At 37.5% G+C, this 25,766-nt stretch overlaps 1 protein-coding gene and 1 long non-coding RNA gene across 3 annotated transcripts in view; both read left to right on the top strand.

Annotated features, from left to right (window-relative positions):
* LOC140245376 (m-AAA protease-interacting protein 1, mitochondrial-like) overlaps nt 1–25,766 on the top strand; it is a 42,724-nt gene that overhangs the window by 3,693 nt on the left and 13,265 nt on the right. Inside the window, exons 4-6 of one of the 2 annotated variants that reach the window (XR_011902329.1) lie at nt 22,163–22,322; nt 23,585–23,832; nt 24,118–24,179. Coding sequence is in view for 1 of the 2 variants with exons in the window: in XM_072324951.1 (XP_072181052.1) it covers nt 22,163–22,322; nt 23,585–23,693 (269 nt within the window). In the remaining variant the exon portion in view is untranslated. Of the gene's footprint in view, nt 1–22,162; nt 22,323–23,584; nt 23,866–24,117; nt 24,180–25,766 lie in introns of those variants that run through there. The other variant, XM_072324951.1, reaches the window with a different exon arrangement.
* On the top strand, nt 15,650–17,257 carry LOC140245634 (uncharacterized). The gene is made up of 3 exons (XR_011902349.1): nt 15,650–15,818; nt 16,492–16,595; nt 16,980–17,257. It is a non-coding gene; the product is annotated as an uncharacterized lncRNA (long non-coding RNA).

Genomic DNA, 25,766 nt, shown 5'->3' with positions numbered 1-25,766 from the left:
TGCCAGTCAGTGCGCCTCCGTGCGGCTGCGTGCCACCGTCGAGTGCGGACCATCTGGCACGCTACCGTGCGAGGTGTTGGCACGGTACCGTGCGTGGTGCTGGCACGCTACCGTGCGAGTCCGTGCGAATCTAGCATCCTGCTAGTCCCGACACGGGACTCCTATCTTTTTTTTTTCACTCTCTCATACGCCCTCATTGGCGGTATACGAAGGCAGTCTAGGCAGTGGACTAGCATCCTGCGTGCGAATCCATTGGAGGCCGTGCGTGCATGCATTGTAAATAATAATATCCCCTTTGTAAGTGTGTGCTCATGACTATGTGTGCGCCTGCGTGTCCATGTCTGTGGATCCGTGCCCATGCCTGTGTGCCTGCAAGCGATCGCGAGAAGACGAAACGATGTACACACTGTACAATGTTCAATGAAAGCCCTTACAAGTCTGTGCAACTGCGTATTACATGTAAACACTCATGCCTGTCCAAAAATGGACGATTTTCTACATTGCAGAGATCACTTGCAATCTTTCTAAGAATATGGAGTACCATCACCGTGTGTACATGTATCTCTCCTTGCAAAGAAATTAGAAAAATTGTGTGGTTGTATGTGTGTCTTTATCACTCGATAACTTGAACAGTGTAGAAATAATTATGGTAATAATGACAATTAACAACAACAGAGAAAAGCTATTGTATATATAATTACATCAAGGGAACCATTTGTTGTTGATGATGATGATGATGTTGATGATCACTCAAAAGGTAATAATAAATGTACATTGTAGATGTTCCATATTGTTACATTATCAGTATGGTGTATTAGTATTTTTACTATTTTTGCCTCTCTTAAAAAAAAAAACACACACACCCACACATTCTTTGTTCTTTCTGATATTCCCCGAAAGCTTTGAAATATATGTAGAGCTTACACATTGTCGTAAGCAGGAGATTAAAAAAAAAAAAAACATCGTCGCTGCAGGATAGGTCGGTATATTAACAGTTTCCGTCTCGATAGGTTTGTAATCTTGGCAAAATATATTATATACATATACATAGATTAAGAAATATAAACATACATTTATATATATATATATTATATATATATATATATATATACATATACATAAATTAGATATTGATTGAATCGTTTCTTTATTCAAGAAAATGTTTTACATTACACCACCGGTCTAGTTATCCCAAGGTTTCTTTGAAAATGCTGCAAGCATCAAAATATCAAACATCGTAATTTTTATACACAATTTCCCGTGAATGCTAAGCGTATGAGAGAAAGAGATAGAAAAGAACAAAAAACTTCTGCCATATGTCTTGCTTCTCGCTTTATTGCAGCGTATGTCATTGTCGAAGTATAAATGCTATGATAAATGTTGGTAACAACCACATGAGAACTTGCACATTCGATTCCCAACAACCATTAAATCATTGGGGTCCGTAAAAAAGGTTACATAATACATACGAAGCACCTCATTATAATGTATTCGATGGACCGGTGCAGAAAAAACTGGCTGTCTGTAATCGGCCTTTGAACATCTCTATTATGTCATAATCCCCGACTTTTCAGATGGCGGCTACGAGCGCGTCCAGGGATGTTTTTGTATCAACATTCTGACTATTCATGGAGGTACAATGTAACCTGATACTCTGGCCACCTGGTCTATTCAAAGTATTCTTGCGTAATACACGCGCGTAATTATGTTAGGCTGTGTTTCACCATGATGAATATATAGGACCCCATAGTAGCAATAATTATCGGCTCTTGCGTTGTATGAATGCTATACAGGGATCCTCCATTTGGTTCGTTGGTCAAGTACATGTATATAGATTCTTTTAACGATCTTATAAGCAGGCTGTCATTCATAAGTATGACAGAAAAACAATCAACAACTTCAAGCAACATCGAAGTTGAGTTTCGCGAACTAATCTTCCATTTGAGTTGGTTTCTCGGTTTTGTTTCAACAATTTTTATAATGTTGACAAAAGCCTGATGGGATGTTCAATATTCAATTAAATCATTGCACCTTTCTCGCACTCTTTGACAACTAATGATGACTAAACCTGTGAAATCCACGATTTATTTATTTATTTATCTTTTTTTTGTATATAAAGACGTTTTCTTTTTGAATTTATCTATCATGACTGCCTCCAGATTTCGACCATAATTATATGACTTAGGTTTCCATGGGATCAATAAAGGAGATCAACGAGCGCATTTGTAGGTTTCCTGTCGGGTTTAATGTTGCAAAGTTTATGTGCAATCACGATTCACTTACAACCCTATATACACCGTAATGTCGGGATGAGATATTGTTCGCTACACATCAAGTGAGATTAAATCTTACACAGTGTACTGTGATATGATATACATGATAAATGTCATCCGCAAACGGGATAGATTATTGTTTTGTCTATGTGTGTGTGTGTGTGTGTGTGTGTGTGCGTGTGTGTGTGTGTGAGAGAGAGAGAGAGACATGAGAAAGGGTGGATATATATATATATATATATATATATTCACTTACAACTATATGATCTTATAAAACACATGTTCAAGTCAGTTGACGGAACATTTATAAGCTCTTCTGGTCTGCCTATGAAACAACGGAGTCTATGCGATAAGAAGAAAGATTGAGAGATAGAGAGAGAAAAATAAAATAGGCTGGTCTTCTAAATTTTGTTCGATGAATGGTAATCTTAACACACTTTTGCAAACAAAATGAAATATTATACACGGCTAGGTTTGCCTATAATCTGTGTTATGGTGATATCTTATTAGACTATACATAATAATACGGGCAAAGTATCTTGGATAAGTGATCGCCACCATCGATGAGGATATTCAATCTAGACGACTAATTGAAGATGATGAGAATAAAGAAGACATAGTGGATAGCTGGAAAGGAAAGTAATGTGATGCAATGAGATAAAAATGAAGGAGCACGAATCGAGGCAAATGTATTACAAAGGAAGAGAAAATGGCATATTCGAGTGTTCAAAATGGTTTAACATTATGCGAAGATTTCATAGTCATTTTTTTTTCTGTGTGTGTGTGTGTACGTTTGTTTTCTAATTTTACAGTTATGTAATTCAAACTCGTCGACAAAATAAAAGAAAAAAAAAGATAGCGCCATGAATATGTTCATAATTCAATCTCAGTTTCCTCTCACTATATCCTATCACTTCAAAAAAAAAACGCATTCAAATTAGAATGCCCGTAGACAATTCAAATTCGTCTCCATGTGAGAGAGCGTCTTTTCAAACAGGGTCGCAGGTGACCATTCCCGAATTCGACGCAGAAGTTAATTCAATTTAGCAACAACAAAAAATGGCTGGCCATCGCGTATACTCCAGCAGCTGTAGAAGAAGCCGACATGATCATAGAAGTATGACAAGCACAAGCCACACAGGCTTGAAGGCCTAAAATTATTACATCACTTGAGAAAATAAGGAAAAGACAATATCTTTGTTGAAATAAACAACATTTCTCCTGGCATTCTTCAATCTCTCATAACAGACGGCTAATTTTGCTGAATTGTTCTTCTCTTATGTCATGAGTGTAAATCAATATTTGTTTCATTGTTTATACAGTACCAGACAGTACCAGTCATCCCCCGATAAAAGACAAGAAAGAAATGAAGAACTAATCTCATTCAATAAGCATAATGTATAAAGGAAATGAGCATTTGCTGCAATCGTTTATGAATATGAAAATGCTGCAATGTGCATGAGTGCGCGAAGTCTAATGGAATGAAAAAATGTAGTCCTACCTAAATGCATATATATCCTTATATATATATATATATATATATATATATATATATATATATATTTTATATATATATATATATATATTACGCTGGCACGATAAGTGAATAAACCACTTCAATAGCAGCATGAAAACATTTGATTTCATCGATACACATGAGATAAGACAAGAACATTTCATGCTTTTATTGCCCAAAATACCTTGCTCCTAAACAAAGTGTTCAATTGAAGCGATGGGTTATCACAGGTCCATCTCTCACAAAATTGAATCACTCTTCACAAATTTGGAGCGCTTTCTACGAAGGCAAATGCATTCTATGGACCGGTGCAGAAAAAAAGAGACCGTCTGTAATCGGCCTTTGAACTTCTCTATTATGCTCATAATCCCCGACTTTTCTACGAGCGCGTCCAGGAATGTCTTTATATCAACATCCTGTCTATTCAATAAGGTACAATGTAACCTGATACTCTGGCCACCTGGTCTATTCAAAGTATTCTTGCGTAAAACATTCGCATATGTTAGGCTGTGTTTCACCATGATGAATATATAGGACCCCATAAAGGCAATAACCATCGGCTCTTAGTGCATGAATGTTATACAGAATATCCTCTATGCGGTTTGCTGGCCAAGTAGATTATTTGAACGACCTGTAAATGACATAATCAGACTGTCATTCATAGGTATGAGAGAAAGAAAAAAAAACAACTTCAAGCAACATCGAAGTTGAGTTTCGCAGACCAATCTTTCATTTGAGTTAGTTTCTCGGTTTTGTTTCAGCAATTATCCCTTTCATAATGTTGACAAGAGCCTGATGGGATTTTCAATATTCAAATAAATCATTGCATCTTTCTTGCTTTCTTTGACAACTTATGATAACTAAATCTGAAAAAAAAATCCATGCTATTGCGGTACCTGCCATCCACACAGAAGTTTCTTCTTTTTTTTTGTATAAGAAGTTTGCTTTCTGGAATTATCCATTATGTCTGCCTACAGATATGACTTAAGGTTTCCATGGGATAAATAAAAGAGATCAACGAGCACATTTGTGATTCAACAGTAGGGGTTAAATGCTGCCAATTGTATGTACAATGTTCTAATTGACTTAAGACTCTACTGCCAAGAAGTATTGCTCATTACGAATCACATGAAATAAGATTTCACATAGTGATAAGACAGAAGTTATTTTTTATAATATTATTATAATGAAAACTCATCACTAACCGGAAAGACTATTGTTTTGTGGAATTTGTATATTTATGAGGTCTTCCGGTCTTCAGGCGAAACAATGGAATCTATGCGATGAGAAGAAAGATTGAAAGGGAGAGAAAGAGAGAGGGAGAAAAATAGGCTGGTCTTCTAAATGTTGTTTGATGAATGTACATATATTAGATATTGTTGTATAATATATATATATATAATACAGGCAAAGCATCATCGAGAAGTGATCTTCACTAATGATATTATTCAATCAAAGAATTGGATAACTGGAAAGAGATGGAGAGAGATCAAAGAGGGTGGGGGGAGAGAAATGTGATGGTCTTCTAAATTCTTTTTGATGGATGGTAATCCGATCACACTTTAGCAATCGAAATGTAATGTTACATCCGGTCAGGTTTGCCTATCTATGTTATGGCAATATCTTTTGAGATTGTATATACGGGCAAAATATCTGTATACGTTTGTAGGCGGGAATGAAGTGGATAGCCGGAAAGGAAAGTGATGAAATGTAATGGGAAAGAATAAAGGAGCACTAATCGAAGGAATTGTATCATAAAAGAAAAGTAATGGAAACTTGATTATAAATAATGGCACATTATGCAAAGATTTTGCAGTCGTTTTTCTGTATGTTTTTATTTCAATTTCATAGTTAAGTAATTCATAATCGCCAACAAAAAATAGCTTCCTGAAGATGGCCATTCAGGTTTGTTTTCCCTTCGCTATATGCTATCCCTTCAAATGTAGCATGAACACACTTCAATTTATAGTCCATGGGCCAAGACCCGAAAAATGGGTTGTTGGTACCACCTGAGGTGGCAAAACCTTTTTGGTGTCAGTTTGTTTGTCGGGCAGAGATATGCTTATCAAGCTATGATAGCATTTCCAAATGAGTAGCTTAGTCATAAAAAATGATTTTTTTTTAACCAATTTGTTCTCGTTTTTATATCCCTTTACTTCTGAATCGAAACTAACCGCTATAAAAAGAAGAGCATTGTCTTCCGTACGTCCACAGGTGTTCTGTTGTAAACGCGATGCGCTTAGTCTTTATTCAAGGCAGCGAAGGGAATATCCAAAGGGTTATGATGTCCACAGCTGTCACGCGGTGCGCTTAGTCTTTATCTGGACCAATGTACCGTTATCATATCTAAAGTTCCTCATATAAGGGATTATCTGTACTATTTTATACTACCCTCTAAACAAATAAATCAATTTTAAACAAAAATCACTCTGTTTATCTACAATATTATTCATTATAATGTATTGTAGTGTACCGGTCCATTGTTTTTGCATTATCCTTTTTTGTTGGATGAAAATAAAGCGACATCGGCGTGGTGTTAGCGTTTTCACACTAGCGTTTTTGCCGGAAAATGATAGATAATTGCAAAATACGGTAAAATTCAAGAGGAATCTTTTTTTTTTTGGTTGTTGTTGTTGTTGTTGTTTTTAGATAAAAGGATATACACTGTATCATAAGCTTTGGATATTCCCTTCGCCGTCTAGAATAAAGACTAAGCGCACCGCGTTTACAACAGAATACCTGTGCACATCAGAGCTGCATTTTACAGCTCTACGGAACATACAGAAAACAGTACTCCTGTGCTTATTTTTAAGGATGTGCCTCTCTTAATGATTGCGATTGATGTTCAACTATTTTCTTTCACGCAAGCTTGAACAGGAAGAAGCTAAAATTCAGGCAAGGAGACGAGTTTTCTTCCATGAGATACAATCATTAAGACATACATCTATTCCCGAAAGTTGTGTGATTGCTTATGTGCTAAAGAATTGTGTCCATTACATGAATCAGGCACTTTACAAAACGGTTGAAATCTACTGAAAGTCGAACTTGTGTTTTTTTTTTTTTTTCATTTCCATTTAAAGCGGGGATAGACTAGAAATTTGTTTGTCTATACTGACAGGAGACATTACATTCTTCCAGTACATGCTCCGCATTTAAACAGTCACCATATTTTCGTGGTCAGAATCAGATAATGGACAAATGATATATTATAAAAATGAAAATACGAAACTACGAACACGCCATATGTACAAACATTATGAACTTCAATGAATTAAACTTACTTGTGATATTCTGCATAAAAAACAAGCACGCCGATTAAATAATTTAATAGAATTAATAGAACACACAGCAATATCATGCATGGCGGATCAAATCAAGTTCAATTGGTGAGAAAGCTACATGAAGTTAAAAAGTTGACTTCTTTTCGTTTCTCTTTCAATTCATGAAGACAGAATTACATTGTATATCTAATGAAGAGGATTGTCTCTGTTGCGAACGATCGCTATATATAGCACTGTTAGTCGTCTGCGCAAATCCTAATCCCTAAATACTTAAATTTTTGCTTGATAATGTAATAACCCTGATAGCTCTAGAAAACTTGTTGAGGCTAGTAAAGATTGCCGTATGCAATCTTTGTAGAAAGTTTTGACTTAGGCCATCTTTCGAGTATTTTGAGAAATTATATAAAGAAAATTATTTGTTTTGATTATGTCAAGAATTAGTTTGAACTATATGAGAACAAAAAGGCGCGGTTACCCAAACAATGTCGTAGTTCGAAAAGACATGATGGGTAAAGTGAATTCATGACTTGACTAATCCTTACTGAATTGATGATCACTACTGTAAACTATCAGTTATGTCTTGTAGATGATACCTCTGTAATCGTAGTCAAAATTCTTTTGAGCGATGAGACGAAAACCAACAAACAAAATGCCGTGTATCATCGCTCGAGATTCCAAATCAAATTCCGAATCAAATGGAATATCATGTTGTGGGTTAGCAGACTGTGTTACGATTTTTAAATGTTTCGAGCAGTTGTTTAAAAAAAAAAAGAGAAAATGAGGCAAAGTTCAAAAAGTTAGAAAAAAGCACGTAAATGCCGGCGATCATGTTTGATAATCAAAGTAAGAGATTATAATCGGCCGTGCGGATGTATATGATTGCCTTATTTACATGTCTGATTTCTGTAAACTATGTTATATTTAAATGTAAGTTCCCTTTCCTCCTTGATAAAAGTTGTGTTGGGTTTTCGCTATAGGCATTTCTTAGGAAACACTGTAAAAACGACAACAAATGCGTACTATACATCAAGAGATGACCTATACATACATGAAACACAAAAATTTGTATACGTTCTGATATAATGCAACTGCTTGTTTGTTAGTTAGTTAGTTAGTTTGTTTGTTTGTTTTGAATTACCATGGTCTTTGTTGAGGGAAAGATGAAGAAAAGTAGTAGAGTGTATTACTCTCAAATCCGGATAATTGCGATAAGTGTGTATCCCCGCCCTTTCTATACAGGTAAACGATTTAAGCTTGGTATGCTATTATAAAAGCCTGCATGTGTCACGCAGAAGAACTGATTCCGCGATCACTTTTAACCTTTCATAAAATTCACGTTTTAAGATAGTAACGACAGCTTGTAGGAGCTTGTAGGCGTCCCTGACTGTGGTTCTGAAGACAAAAGGGAACTGAAAAATTCTTTTACAAATTAGCAGACATGCCGATCCTCCAACACTGATTCTGCTATCAATGGCGAAGAAAGAATACTGGTTGCGTCTTTATCCACCCCTTGATAGCAGGAAGTTTACCTTTCATTGTTTAAGGCTTCGTTGATGCAGGGTTTACTCGGATACAAGGCGTGAACAGTGTCGTCCGAGTTCTTTCATTTGAAATTCCTCAGAATACGCAATTCAATGGGCAATTAGCGCTGCTACTTCGCAAAGCTGTTAGCCAAATTCTTTGCAGACTTGACCTCTCACATGTCAGCTACACGCAATACACGACAAACAGCTATCATTACAAACATTCTGATTAAAAAACAAAACAAAATGAAGAAGCACACTTTTCAGTAGCGACACAGCTTTCTGTCCCTTTCTCAGATAGGTCCTACCTCTAAAAAAAATACACAGATGACAAGAGTCAGAATATCCTCAAAAGGGAACACGACCTACACTGTATTTGGGCATTAATAATGTTTATCTTCCGATTTCTCTCCATGCCGTCGCGGCCCAAACCATCATAAGAAATAGGGCAATAAGTTTTATTAACCAGGGAAACAATAGTATGCATTACATAAATTTGGCGAATTATCACACGAATTGTCGACTTAATAAAAACGAGAATACATTTAATTGACAACTTATAGGCCCTACTATATCTCCAGAGATGAACTTTAAACAGCAAGGCACATTCCAGGGAAAGAAAGTTATGATTATTTGAATGAATTCATTAATGAGGCCAATTAGTAACCGTTGTAAAAGTACACACTCGCATACAGAGGTTTCAAGTTCGATTATTATGATCATTGTATTAGCTCATAGATAAAGTATTATAAATTCTGCGTGATCGTTCGTTGGAATTATTTTTTTCAGCGCGATTTGTGCGTCACATCAATCACCACTTCATGAAATATGGAGGGCATGTATCAAACGAAACTCGCTGGTCATGCAATCGATAGCCTTGGTCAGCTCACTATTATTGCGTAATTCTAAAGCCCTCACCGCTTGACCGCCGCGCGCACCATGCTTTGTTTTGTCTTCAATGGGGTCAAGAGCATTAACATACACCCTAGAAACGGAGGTGGAGTCTCAATCGGGCAAGAACAATAGGTGCGAAACGCAACGCAAAGGCGAGGGTTCGAAAAAAATGTAACCGAAAAAAAATTGTCTCAGAAAAACTGTGATTTGGGACACTTGTACTCATTTTTACACGCTGAAATTTTCTGTACAAACAGATAAAACATCAAGGAATCAAAATCCGTATAAAAAAAATTTCGACCCGAGCACTGCTTCCCCTTCATTTGCGGCTCATTACGGGAAAACTCGCCGTGCGACTTATGACTCATTTTGTCGGAGCGCCACACACGTGATGCGCTCCGTCGGAATGAGTCAAAAGTCGCAAAAAAATGAGATCGTAGTTATGCCTATATGTGAATTCTACAGACACTAAGCTTTACACTGATATGTAATACAACTCATTTGGACATCCCTATGGATCATAGAAACGAATATCATCTACGCTTATATGATGTCAGTCCATTTTCTAAATAACGGAGAAAATCGCTCTTAAAGTTCGGGCTATGTTCAAGCTAACAACCTGTTTCTTTCACTATAGACGAAACAATACAACAGTCCTGCTTAGCGACGGCGTTTACGCTCAATCGCACGCACTACCGTATACGGCATAGCTTGGATGTGTAAGATAATGACCCAATCGCAGGACAGGTCTATCATTAACTATTCTAACCAATACGGCAGCCCGAATGTAAACTGAAGTGCGTTTGTGTCCGTGCCGCTGCCGCCGCATGAATGAGTCGGTAAGCGTTGTGTGTCGGCTGCGGTGACTTAGTTGCCGCAAGTTTTTAACTCACAAACAATAGGAAACAGTAGAAAGAAAGAAAGAAAGGCACGCAATGCGTATTACAACAAGCGTCTTTTAGCGAGGGCCTTGATCGCTTCCATTCTCCTCCCATATTGTTGTCAATGGAAACTAAAGGAGATTCGTTTAGCAAGTACCAATACCTATAGTCCATGGGCCAAGACCCGAAAAATGGGTTGTTGGTACCACTCGAGGTGGCAAAACCTTTTTGGTGTCATTTTGTTTGTCGGACATAGATACGCTTATCAAGCTATGATAGCATTTCCAAATATAGCTTAGTCATAATAAATGAATTTTTAACCAATTTGGTTTCGTTTTTATATCCCTATACTTCTGAATCGAAACTAACCGCTATACAAAGAAGAGCACTGCCTTCTGTATGTCCATAGGTGTTCTGTTGTAAACGCGATGCGCTTAGTCTTTATTCAAGGCAGCGAAGGGAATATCCAAAGGGTTATGATGTCCACAGCTGTCACGCGGTGCAATGCGCTTAGTCTTTATCTAGAACAATGTACCGTTATCATATCTAAAGTTCCTAATAAAAGGGATTATCTATACTGTTTTTATACCACCCTCTCAACAAATACATCAATTATCCCGTTCCTTCCGCAATTCTCTGAGTGCCTTTTTATGCCCTCAAACGAGATTCTTTTTGCCCGTCGCCAAAGGGGCAGACAGGTTGGTAATCCACCTGTGTGAAGGCAGTCAAGCGGTTCATTGTGTCCCCCTTTCCACGGTCAACTACATGTGCCAGTAAACAATGGAAATATCGATCGGGTGCGAGGTATGAATAGAGCGTGCGCTGATGAGCTCTCAGAATCTTTTGCTCTACACAAAACCAGGTACCTGAATGAGGTGACTGGGGTCAGCGAATCCGCATTTCTAATTGATCTCAGTCTTAACCTCTATGTACATGTTCGTACGAGTTTACAGCAGAACAAGCAAAAAACTAAATTACGAAAAGGTACATAATACTGTAAAACACGCTTTTTCCAAACAGAAGGAGAACAAATCCTGATAGAGTAAACTCCGATCTTTTAATCAAACCCACTTTTCTGAGCATTTTAACACAAAGAAACATGAATTTAGGCCACTGAAACAGGCACCCTTGTCTTCATTTTGGCCGTAGATCAGTTGCTCCCACGGGAACCTGGTAAACCAGGTTCCCGTAAGGAACGGGTTATAAACAAAAATCACTCTGTTCATTTACAACTTTATCAATTATAATGTATTGTAGTGTACCGGTACATTGTTTTTGCATAATATTTCATTGTTTGAATGGAAATAAAGCGACATTGGCATGGTATTAGCGTTTTCACCGTAGCGTTTTCAGCGGAAAATGATAAATAATTGCTTTGTTGTTGTTGTTGTTTTTAGATAAAGGGATATACACTGTTTTATAAGCTTTGGATATTCCCTTCGCCGTCTTGAATATTAGACTAAGCGCCGTGGATATCATAACCCTTGGATATTCCCTTCGCTGCCTTGAATAAAGACTAAGCGCACCGCGTTTACAACAGAACACCTGTGAACATACAGAAGACAGTACTCTTCTTTGTATAGCGGTTGGTCTCGATTCAGAAGTAGAGGGATATAACAACGAGACCAAATTGGTTTAAAATTAGTTTACTATGACTAAGCTACTCATTTGGAAATGCTATCATAGCTTGATAGGCATATCTATGCCCGACAAACAAAATGACACCAAAAAGGTATTGCCACCTCAGATGGTACCAATATCTGGCCTGGCCCATGGACTACTAGAGTGAATAGAACCTGAGAACCCTTTGTAGGCGGGGATTCAAAAGACAGCATCAATAGAGGAAGTTAATGAAGTTAATTAACGATAGTCGTCTTTTCAGATCGTTTTCTTTGCGTGTACTAAAAACCCTCTAATAATGCACATGGTCGTAATGTTGCAGAGCATCAACGACTGCTTTCGTGCCTGCTCTGCTGCAGCTGTATACAGCCGTAACATTCTGAATTCCCGCCATATTAGGCACATTTCCCTTATAGGCGTTGCGTCCACATTATCTATCGCTTTTATCGCGCTTGCCAAAGCTGCACATAATTTATACTATACGTATCAGAAGCAAATGTTGATGTATAGGCCTAACAGCTTCATGTTTTTTTTTTTTTATAATTATGATTGTATCATATTAATTTAAAATTATAGTGCTTCTTATTCTCGGTCACTTTTATGATACCATAGCATATAAAGAACCATTAACTTGTAGCTTAAACCTATTTTTATTTTTGTTTATTATGTTTTTTTTAACAGAACACCACATTTACAGTTGCAATCTTTCTGCATTTGAGAAGTTGAGTATAGACCGATAGTCATATTTACAATTATATTCGGAATTAATGCTTTAAAGGCCGTCGTCGTATCGTTTTGTATTCACAAATCTTATACTGAAATAAGTGATTGCTTGATTACTTTCGGGTAAAGGAACCACCGGAAAAGGAACGCATTTATCTGTTTATTTTTTTTTTCTTAACGAACCTAAGCTAATAGCGAACCATATGAATTGTGTGATCTATGAACCTTCAGAATAATCAATAACCCCCCCCCCCCCAACGAAAGGAAGCATTTCGTAGTGCGTCTCAGTACTCCTGTGTTTGTTTTTAAGGATGTGGCTTCTCTTTATGATTGCGATTGATGTTCAACTATTTCTTTCCCGCAAGCTTGAAAAAGAAGAAGCTAAAATTCTGGCAAGGAGACGAGTTTTCTTCCATAAGATACAATCATTAAGACATACATTTATTCCCAAAAGTTGTGTGATTGCTTATGCGCTAAAGAATTTTGCCCATTATATGTATCAGGCACTAAACAAAACAGTTGAAATCTACTGAAAATTGAACTTCGTTTCCTTTCTTCTTTTTTTTTTTTTTTTTTTTTGGTGTGTAATTTCATTTCCATTTCAAGCGGGAATAGACGACTAGAAATTAGTTTGTCTATACTGGTGGGAGACATTAGTGTTCCAGTACATACTCCGCATTTAAACAGTTGTCATATTTTCGTAGTCATAATCAGATAATGGACACGTGATATATTATAAAAATGAAAATACAAAACAACGAACACGTCATATTGTATTATGTACAAACATTATTAGCTTCAATGAATTATACTTACCTGAAATATTCTGCATAAAAAAAAACACGCGTGCCAATTAAACAATATCAAATCAAACAATATCATAGAATTAATAGAACACACAGCGATATCATGCACGGCAGATCAAATCAAGTTCAGTTGGTGAGAAAGCTCATTAAAGTTATAAAGTTGACTTATTTACGTTTTCCTTTCTATTTATGAAAACAGAATTACATTGTATATCTATTGAAGCGGATTGTCTCTGTTGCAAACTATTGCCAAAGATAGCATTGTTAATCTTCTGAGCAAATCCGAATCCTTAAAGTACTGTAATTTTTGCTTGAATTGATAATGTAATAACCCATATGAATTTATAACGGACTCGCAAATTTAAAGTTTCAAACCGAATACTAAAACATTACATTGTACACGGTCTATTTCAAAAAATCATTTGAATGCGTTGTGTTAGCATTTAATAGCATCAATCTGCCTTTTATTTTCCGTACGTAAAGCGCACAAAAACGTAACCGACATTACCAAATACAGTGGAATGCCTTGTACGGCGTGATATTATCATTAGAAGTATATCCCATTCCTTTTACTTTTCTTTGCTTGAAGCAGTAGTCAAACCATGTGTCATTTTCGAAGCGACATCACTTCGTCGGTGTTTTCACGAAGTGGCACGACCGGCCAAAATCGAGTAAATTTTCGATTTTAAGATTTTTGCATATTATGATAGTAAATACCGAGATCTACAACCTGACAAATTTGTGAACCTCAATCTCAAATAATTACGTAATAATAACGACCGTGTCACTTCGTGAAAACTTCGACTGGTCGGTCTACGATTTTCACGAAGTGGCACGATCGCGGGTTGACGGTGCGTATACGCCGGACGTCATCATAAATCATTCATCTGCCAAACGTCCTCGTACGCGCGCGTCTAAAATGGCTGCGCCCAGAGCAACGGAAGCTAGACAGATGAAATCGGTAAAGTTACATTTCGCTCTGTATTGACACTTTAATTGTTCATTTTTCACATTCTTGAATGTCGATTTATGAATGAGGAATTAGAATATCAAAACAGGGTAAATATGTATTCTTGCAGATCACATTGACTTCGTTTGGCGCTGTCCTAGGTTCGTTATCTACGTGTGCAGTCCCACATCTATTATTCGGTGTAAGTGGAGAATAGGCAGGGAAAGTGATTCGAACTAAAGTCAAATGAACACGTCTCACATTTGCATCGAATCTTAAACGCACTAACTGGTGATATATTGTGAAGTTTTATTGTTTCCTGTATTACGAGCTCAAATACGTAATGCAACGACCTACTTCCCAGGTGGCAGGTAGACTGATTTAACTCTCTTATCTTACTTGATTATGTCTGAATCTTCCAGGAATTTAGATCCATTTAAGGGAGTCTATATCTAGGCCTACAACTTCAACATCTAATTAAGATAGTTAACAGTGTTACAATGTTAATAGTGTTCTTGACCTGTCCAGGTTACCTGTCTAGGTTACTCTAAAAGTGATGTTATTTCACTGACTACCTTTGAATTCTCAATGAAAAAAAAAATGATTTTAGAGTTACTTCTGCTAAAAGTCTAACGTTAAATCAGGGAGGTCCTCTTCCCATCTCCCTGTCTAAATTCAGGCGTTACCAACAACAATGGAGACTTTGATAATGTTGTCGAGAATACCGTAACAGCAAATTTGATTTGGATAGACAACAAGCAAAATGCAACGTTTATGCTCAGCACCTGAATTCATAAATTGTTCTATCATGCTATATTATGAGCCTAAAAGCCTCAATGTGGTCGTAATTGGCCTATACATGGCAAGTACTTTTGCCTTAGTTCTGCAATTTTTCGTTTTGTTTGTTTTGATTTTCTACAATTTATGGTTCTTTGAAACACTAGGGTTTTTTTTTTCGGGGGGGGGGGGGGGTGGAAGCTGGGGATTCGGAGCTGGGCAAATTGTAAAATTAAACCAAAGAGATGTTCATTGTTCATAAACTTCAGATTCTGGTAAGCCGGAGAATATAGACCTGAAAGGGATGGGGGGGGGGGGGCAGTGTGATGTTTTGCAAATCTGTGCATCAATTTTATGATCTTACAGAACTGGTAGTGATGGAGTTTCATGTGACTGACATCTTTCATTCATCTTCCATTACAAACAGATATTGAGGCCTTTGTGTGGACAACCCAACAACTTGCAGACTGGAATGAAATGAGTGCTGTCCTTCGATGATGGGCTACTTTACAGTATTGTACTCCATACCGCATTCCTGCAGATTTCTCCTATCATCTCAAGCTTGAACAAGAACCGTAAGTTACATTGCTATCTGTCAAGGACTTAGAGTAAATTAGACAGACCAGTGTGTAATAGACAGTGCAGGCACACTACTAGTAATAATAATATTCCTAATATGATTTGCCACATACTGAAATAATTGTTTTGTCTTACTCTTTCTTTAATTACAACTGTATTTGTAGTTTTATGAATGTGAAGCACTGACATAACATGGAATCCAACATTTTGACATCTAATTATCTGTAGTCATGTTGCATTTTGGTATAAAGGCAATGTTGTCCCTCAGTCTGATTTTGATGTGGTAGCAGTGTGCATTTCTTCAGTGTCATGTATCTTTCAGGACTGTTGTAACTGTAGTTTTTTTATTGTTAGTTTGATTATTGTTGTTTTTTATTTTTTTATTGGGGGGGGGGGGGCAAGGGAGATGAGGAAGAACAGTTACACACTCTGTACTGATATGAGATACCATCAACTTTGCAAAAGTCAATGGCACATACTGTATGACAAATTCTTGGCAGAGAAGATGAAAATGAACTGTCTCAATATACATTTATAGTTTTACTCATGTCAATGTGTTTTTTTCTTTGTTCACTCAGAAGTCAAATGTCTGAGACATTACTTACATGGAATTGACTGTGTCACTGATTTTCACTTGTGATGTCCTGCTTTCTTTATTCTTTACTTTAGTTCTGCTCCTGATTCTAGTCAACAATATGTTCATTCACCATTTCGTCTGGCGTAGCATCCTCTTCTTACTGCACTCAAAGGTTACATTGTGCACCATGCTAAAGGTGAGCAAGATCAATAAACAGCATAACACCTTTTCATGTAGTATTTGGTTTTATTTGGTCATAGACAATTACTAAGAAAATCCAGTGTCAACGGACAATTAGGTGTAATCCTACTACAGTCTTGTTATGCACATTATCACATTGATTTAAACTTTATGATAAAAAAAAAAGATGTATTAGCACTTTTGAGTAAAACATTACCAAAGTGTTGATATGAAAGGAACATTATAATACCATTATTTTCTTAGGGAAATCGGTGTAGTTTTAGAAATGTGTGAAATTTATTAAGAAGTATATTATGACTGTTGTATCAAATGTCATCATTCTCCTCTGCAATGGAGAAGTAACATTGTCTGTGAAAAACAATTGTTCCTCTTTGCATAGGGAGAGAAGCAGATAACAACTGTCTACTGGAGAAAGCCAAGAGAAACCCGAAACAGCTACAAATGACTAGGGTGGCTGAGCTGAACATCTGCACTAAAATCCAAGCCATGGGATCATTGTGGAAGGAGATCATAGCAATATTTCACCACAATCACAGAGTTGCTCCACACAGCAGCATCAAACTTTTCACAAGAGTGTGTGCTCTATGAATGGACAGGCAGGTTCTAGCAGAACATTATTTCGATGTTCTTTTTGATTTTCTATTTAATGACTTTGGGTTTGTATGTGTGCAGAAATGGGGGGGGGGGTAGTGGTGTCATAAAGTAGGACATCATTTTTAATAATGATAATAATAATAATAATAATAATAATAATAATAATAATAATAATAATAACAATAATAATGATAATGATAATAATCATCATAATCATAATCATAACAATAAAAATAGTAATAATTATAATAATCAACAGTGCTTTCATATATAGCATATGGAAACATTCTGTATTATGCCATTTGTGCTCAAGGATAGAAATGATTGAACAAAAACATACAATTGCAATTACAATGATACCTTTTTTCACGTTTAGACTGTAATGGTAGAGACATTACAAGCAAATGTATGCCATTGTTTTTTTATTCAGGATAACAAATAAGTCACTACCTTTTGAACGAAGGTTTCTCTCTGGTGTATTTTCTATTTAAAGTAGTTCTTTCAAGTAGTGTGGATTCAAAAGTTAATATCAACATTTTGATCTGTGTATGAATTTTGAATGGAAGCTAGTGCAAGCTTCTTAGCACTGGTGAAATTTTTGTTCATTTTTTTTAATTTGGACACTACTCTTGCAGCAGAGTTTGGAATAGCTTGTAATCTCTGTATCTGTTTGACTGACAATCCACAAAGTAATTAATGACAAGATCAACATGTCACATTAAGAAACCATGAAGTACTGTTGTGCGTTTATCAGTAAAGTCTCAAATTTTCGAAATATTGTATGTGAAAGAATCAAGGAGATATTAAGGGACATTAATCCTACATACTGTATCTCTCACTGTCACCTTATTCACTGACATTACTCTTGATAACCATCAATCCACGGGTCTCTCTATACTGCTTTGTCACAATGATGCCATCCTCAATTTCCACTGTATTATGCTTCCCCTCTCTGACTTTAAACAGTGCTTTTCACAACAAAACCATAGCAATGTCAAATACCATATTGATGTCTCTTCTTTTACTTTGTTTATGAACCAGCTCTCCCATCACACTATTCATTTTGTCTCCCTTAGCCCAGCCACCATTAGGCCAAACCCGTGAACAATTTTCAGTATTTTTGAATTATGCCTACCCAGCACCTGTGACACCCACAGCAGACATAAACTAAAGTCAGGACCAAGTCAAGTCAAGTTGTGCAAGTTAGAAAGGTATTAGTAGACTGCAAGAGGGATATAAAAAATCGGATGCTTACATTTCCTCTGCTTGCTCTCTCTCTGCAACTAAAAACTGCCTAATAAACTTTGACAGAAAATGTTTTCTTGGATGATAGATGTACTGCAATACATAGCCATATTATTGCAGTCTGTGTCCACATCAGAAATTATGACCTAGACATCATTATCTATGTCTTCTTATATTGTATATTTTTGTGGGTTTTACTTTTGAAACAATAATGAGTAAATGCAGATCTGATAGCCACTTCTTACTGAGCTTAGATAAGGAACTTTGTATATGGTATCCTCTAGCAGTGAGAGAAAAGAAAGGGAAACATGAGGATTTTTATATCTTGGAAAATAACATGGTATGGTAATGAATAAAATTTCAGGCACATACTGTGCATAATATGAGTGCTTACAAACTTACAAAATGAGGGAAGATAAAGACTGTTTGCAGAAGATTTATAATACACTTTGTGAACTGTCACAGCAATTTACACATCAATTAGATCAGTCACTGTCTACGAGATTGTATTGCCTTTAATATGAAGAAGGTTATCCATACCAAATCAGCTAGTGTCTTTGTAATTATGTACTTGTATTCATATCATCAAATTCTAGTTTGATTATAAAGTCAATGTTTGGTAAACAGCATTTGACCAGGTTGAAGTTAGGTGATGGGATATGGAAGGAGGTGGAACATTTTGGTCATTATTTTGTAAGATTTTGGGGCTTTAAAGGCAAGAGTCAGTCTAGTCTCATACGTCTGAATAACATTTTTGAATCTACCAAAAAAAAAAAAAATGAAATATTGTAGTACCCCGAATGCCATGAAATAAAGATATCATCAAGGTGGATGATACATACAGAGCTTGGTATAAATGTTAGAACATAACAGAAACCTTCGTTACATCTGAAAAATAAATGAAAGATAATGTACTGTACCTAACTTCATTCAAGTTGGAATCTGCATTATATGAGTAGTATGATCCACGTATAGTTTATTGAAAAGCCATATTTAAAACTCGTGTACACACGTGGTAATAAATCTATGAATGAGAAAAGATACCCAAGTAAAGCTCATTTAGTTTTTATGTAATTCAAAAAGTTTTGTAAAGTGTCACGTGTAGGAAATAAATAGAGAGAGGGATTGTGTGTTTGTTTGTGTGTATGTGTGTGTTTGCGTGTGTGTGAGGGAGAGAGAGAAAGAAAGCGAAAGAAAGGGTGGAAAAGAGAGTGAAAGAGAGTATTACCAGCACAGAATTATTTTCTTTGCAAGAATGACACATTCACAAAGCAATAGAGCAAACTGATTACATTTCATATTCGAAAACAACATAGCACGAGATACAGTAATGCTCCGAGGAAGAGAGTGAATCTTGAAAATTATGATTCGAAATAATGTGCAGAAAGACCGATGCAATGAGCTGAGAGCAATGATCAATGTGTAATATAATGAAGAACAACTCAATAATAATGCCTTTCTGCGAATGGATGAGAGATTTAGAAGGGGGAAAGAAAAAAAAAGTATCAAACAAAATCTTGATACCCAATTCATATCACTAGTATACAAAGGAGCATCGCTAATGCGCGCGCTCGATTATGTGCGCGCGCGGCTATGAGAAATGATGAAGATAACCTAACGCGCAGCGCGTGCGCGCCGATGGTGTCACTTCGTGAAAAATGAAATCCGCACCATGCGCGAAGAATCGAAGCGGCACGGCCGACGGTGCCGGTTCGTGAAAATATTGGAAGCGTTGTTTACGTGTTTTTGTGTTTTCACGAACCGGCACAACGGACTTTGCCCGATATTTCAACGAAACTTTTGTTTTTCACGATGAACCAAGAACATGAAACACACGAACAACTCCTAATCTGTCGTGCAGTGTGATATCTAGGTAACTGAACGTGAAATATAGGCGCAATCATGGATTTTGCAAAGGCAAAAACTTCAAACGCGATTATCTCGAAATTTACTTTCGCGGCTCCGGGGCCGGCTGTGCCGGTTCGTGAAAACACCAGCGACTTGGGAATTAGAATGTATGAAGATGATCGTTACTCGTGTATTTCGCGCTATTATTATAGCATTTGCATTTTCCAACTGTTATTGACAGTATTTTGTTACTGTATGCTTACGATTACGAATGTCGGTTATCAATTCAAAAGACTAGTTCATCAATCGAACTATAAAGGTAATAGTTGTGTTGAAAGTAGTTCGGTACAAGTTCAAAACGCAATCGAAGTCATCGTCACAGGGTGAACTAATAGCTCTCTAAAAAACTTGTTTAGGCCGTAAAGATTGGCGTATGCAATCTTTGTAGAAAGTTTTGACTGAGGCCATCTTTTGAGTATTTTGAGAAATTATATGAAGATTTTTTTAAAAATTATGTAAAGAATTAGTTTGATTTTGACTATGAGAATAAAAAGGCGCGGTTACCTCAATCATGTCGTAGTTCGATTAGGCATGATGGGTAAAGTGAATTCATGACTTGTTGAGAGAGAGAGAGAGAGAAGAGAGAGAGAGAGAGAGAGGCCAAGCAAGAGGCAATAGGCTACTTGTACATAATGCCCACCGACAGACACAAACACAGTATATCACAGCTAGTAGACGCTTATAATTGACCATGTCAGTTACGCTGGGGTCGCTCATAACACACAAAGGGCCTCCATGGAACACGTCAATTTCTATATGTGGGACAGTACAATATTTTCGCGATTTCGTGCCGAGTAAAGGAATGATATCCTTATGATTTCAGCTGGCGCGCGCTGCTGACCCATCAAATCATCACGTTACACCTTAGGTATCATTTATAGCTGGATAATAATTTTCCTTTTACATGGTATGCGTTCGTTAGTGCCCTACAATGAAAAAGAAGACTCTTAGGGGAATTTTAGACGAGTATGTGAACCCATTATTTCCGGGACATCGGTAATGAATTAGCCATGCACGAAGTCGATGACCTTTCATGTCTCTTGGAAAATTTAAACAATATTGCATTCAGGTTTTAACCTTAACCTGTCAAATTAAAAAAAAAAAAAAATCATGTGAAAACGTAATTCAGTGATCATGATCTGCGGGGTCAACTCGAGGTCACCCGTGCGAGAACTTGGATATTCTAGACGGGGTTTTTCGGCTTGCCGACTGACTGGCAATAAGCAAGCAAGGGTTTGAAGCTCCTTGGCGCAAGTAACAAGCCTTTCGTATTGTCGGGAATCGTCTCATTTCATGCTTGTGCTGAAACTGTCGGCCGGGGAATGGCGCATGGACTCGCACGCGGTATACACCTGATACACACGTACCGTGTAAGCACTGCGGGAACCAGGGAGGTGAGATGGGATCATGTGGGAACCAAGCACTGGCGGCACGGGGCCGTGCGAAATCGCACCCAAAAGCCGCACGGGTCCGTGCGCCCGACCCGCACGGGACCGTGCGCCAGACCCGCACGGGTTCGTGCGACAGCGTGCGAGGGAGTATGGATCCGCACGCAGGCGTGCGGATCTGCACGGGGGCGTGCAGATCCGCACGGAGGTGCACGACTACGCACGGGCGCGTACAGGGGCGCACGGAGCCATACGCTCCCGTGCGAGATCGCACGAACCTGCACGCAGCCGCACGAAGCGACCCCGTGCGCAGTGCGTGCGGGAGTAACATAACATAATGGTCTGACTGTACATTGTATCTTGACGTGAGGTTGCTGGTAATACCAATATAAACTTTGATGATTTCATTGTGTTGCTGGTTCTGCAGGTGGCAAGTTCTTGTTCATCCTCATGAGGTTCTGGTGCCACTCCATCCAGTCGGGAAGCAGCGATCCGGAGGTCAAAGGTTTCCGCATCGGTAGGCCGCCGCCGGGTGTGTCCCAGGAGCAGTTTGACAGCCTCGGGAGTGTCTACAGCTGCACTTATGAGTGAGTACACTTTAATACACAGTATTGTACATCGAAAGATTGCATCTTCACACGATCTCATTTACATTAATTCTATGCATCTGTCATAATTACTATAGGCCTAGATTGTATGTGTTAAAGAATTTCATACAGGAATATGAAATGGAGGCATTGTGTATTCAGTTTTTCTGTCTGTCCACCTGCCCATCAATCCGTAAACCCCAGATCTCATGGATAAAATTGCATGAGTGAGTACACTTTAATACACATGAGTGAGTACACTTTAATTATGAGTGAGTACACTTTAATACACAGTATTGTACATCGAAAGATTGCATCTTCACACGATCTCATTTACATTAATTCTATGCATCTGTCATAATTACTATAGGACTAGATTGTATGTGTTGGAGAATTTCATACAGGAATATGAAATGGAGGCATTGTGTATTCAGTTTTTCTGTGTGTCCACCTGCCCATCAATCCGTAACCCCCAGATCTCATGGATAAAATTGCATTAAAAGAAAAAGCAGTATGTGTTGTACGTTCTTCATACAGTTGTGCTACAAGATGTACATGTATGAGGTAAAGCTGTACTGATTACATTGCCGGCAAAGCTCTCGAGGTCAAGGGTCGTGGAACTGAAGCAAAAGAATATCGTTTTCATGCTGTAATTTCAGCTTAGAAGGTCCATTGTTGCACATGTAGGATGTGAGGGATAGAAATAAAGCAAACTTTTGTGTGAAATTGCTGAAGTCGAAAAGAGGTCAGAGGTCACTGCTCTTGAAAAGGTCCATTCATGTCAGTGATCAATCACTGATGCTAACGACAAAAATTGAAAAAGATCATATCATTGCCGCTCAGTCTTTGTATACAAAAAACAAGTAATTAAGAAATCATGATTTTTTTTTTTTAACCTGCTGTAGAAAAGCAACTGTGCTAAATCTGTCCAACTTGAGGACAACTTATTGCAAAGGATGTAATTCTGTATTCTCAATATGTCCGACAAGCAAAATCAGTTGGAAGAGAAGAGACATTTTAGGATGGTGTGCAGATGTGCCAGCCATAGAGAGACTTGTGAGGATTACATTGCATCTTTTGTGGTTATACGACAGTAACAAATAATATCACTGATTTTGTGCAACTTGCTGCGAAGTAGGAATATGAAATTTTGTAACTTTCTGATATTCATATCTGAGACACATTTAAGTCTTATAGGTTGTACATGCATGTGCTTTGGGAGGAATGTCATTGTGTTACATGCTCCTTGGTATTGCTTCCAGGTTTCTGCGCGATATCTCACCGGGTGCGAGCTCCCGCTGGATCATCACGTACATGCAGCATGGGAAACTCATCAATACAGAAACCAAAGGACTACCAGACGATGACTGATTGTCTGGATGATGTTAGAATACAGCGCGTCATCTTGGAAATTCTCACATGGTGATCACAAGGAGATGTCTGCATGCATTGCATCGTCACTCATTGAAACATTGCCTTCTGGAAAGCATTGGGGATTCCCCTCGAAACAGTGCGTGTATGTGTTTGTGTGTGTATGTGTGTGTGGGTGTGTCTGCTTGTGTTTATTAGATCTTAAAATCTTTTTGTCAGTATTTTCTTGAGACTTTCATTGTCGAGAGAGGCAAAAGTTCATCTATCATTCAGTTTGAAAAGTCATCAAGAGTAACATTGTATAGTAACACATTAAGTTCTTGCAATGAGAAGCTGAAGTAGTATGTTGAATACACCATGTAGATCATAATGTTGTTTGTTTGTTTGTTTGTTTGCTTTAAAATATTTGTTATCATCTTTTCAGAAGCCTGTGGTCTCAGAGGAGCAAAGGGGTAAATCTTTCAGCTTGGAAGCTGTCGAAGAAAGGTACAGCTGTATTCAAATAATAATCTCGCATAAAGAATAGCATTATGCTGTATACTTGTATTTTTTTGAGACTGAGATAACAAGTTTTGTTTGCACCAAGGGAAAGTGTTACTCCACGCATTTAATGGATACAAACCACCATATCCCTAAACTAGCCTGGAGCTAGCATTCAGTTCTTGAATATACTGTGGCAACACATTGAAACAAACACACACACACACACACACACACACATGCACACACATTCACGCAGACAATCAATTTCTCTCTACCCATCTTGTATCTTTAGAGATCACTGTGCTTCGTTTCTTGATCAACCACTGTAGGGTTCGAAATTTTCCCGTCTTCCATCGATATAAAGATGGCTGTCACTGAGTATAGCTTGCATTTGACTTTGCATTCAGTGTCCACTACTACACGAGGGCAACTTGTGTAATTGTTTCCTTTTTCTTTCTTTCTTTTTTTGTACAAATTGTACCTCAACTGAAGTTTGTAATGTCAAGCAAGGTTAAAAGCCTCTCTGTTGAGCCGTTTTGGCAGATAAAGATTCTATTCTCTCCCAGACAAGAGAAGTGCTAATAATTTGTTGACATATATTTCACCAGAAGGTATTGTGTATTTGGTTTACCCAATCTTGAGTTCAGCATCTTTTTTTGATACACTGGTAAATCCAGGTACAGTATGAATGGACTGGCTATAAAGATTTGTGAACCCCCATTTCATGAGTCATACTGAATTATAATAATAATAATAATAGTGATAATAATAATAATAATAATAATAATAATAATAATAATAATAATAATAATAGTGGCTCCACACTAACTTTTATTTTTGGTGGCCCAAAGGCAAACATCCGACCAAATTCTTCATTTCTGAAATTTTGGTGGCCCGACTTGCGTTTTTGGTGGCCCTGGGCCACCGGGCCACTGTTAGTGTTGAGCCCTGCAATATATACAGTATATATTTTTTTTTTTAACGGACTCTTGGCAGGAAGGAAATGATGAAAGCGACTATCCTCTTTTTCTTGTTTTATGAAAGTAGATGTACAGAGTCACATAGAGGAACAGTAAAATCTTGACAAAGGAGTTGCAAAACAAAATTTTGTCAAAAGGAAGTTATGTTAATCTATTTACACTGCATTATCATTTTTGTTTGCATGCAGTAACAAAGTCATATACAGTACATTGCATATCATGCATACACTATACTCTTGTGCTTCAGAATAACATATCTGTACATGCAAGATTTTTATACTTCACTCGTAGCAAATACAGAATAAAAGGGACAGTATCAATAAAACAAGCAGTGAATTGCAAGATGACATTTTATTATGTCAAGGTCATCAGACATATTAATATTAGTACAGTACATTGTATAAGCAGTGTAGGGTTTAGCCTGTAATCCAGCCTCTCTCAGATACAATGTTATACACTGACTTGAGGTCTGAACTGCTGCTGCTGGCAGGTCAATTGTATGGGGTGTGTTGGAATTGACTTGTTGAGAAGCTACCTCAGTACACCTTTATTCCATTCTCAATTACAGATATTAGCCCGTGCTTTAGGAGGAAGAAGATACAATAACTTG

Source organism: Diadema setosum, chromosome 22 (assembly GCF_964275005.1).
Source record: "Diadema setosum chromosome 22, eeDiaSeto1, whole genome shotgun sequence".
Classification (NCBI taxonomy): Eukaryota; Metazoa; Echinodermata; class Echinoidea; order Diadematoida; family Diadematidae; genus Diadema; species Diadema setosum.
The sequence above is the reverse complement of the archived record's forward strand: the minus strand, read 5'-3'. Positions and strand labels throughout refer to the sequence as shown.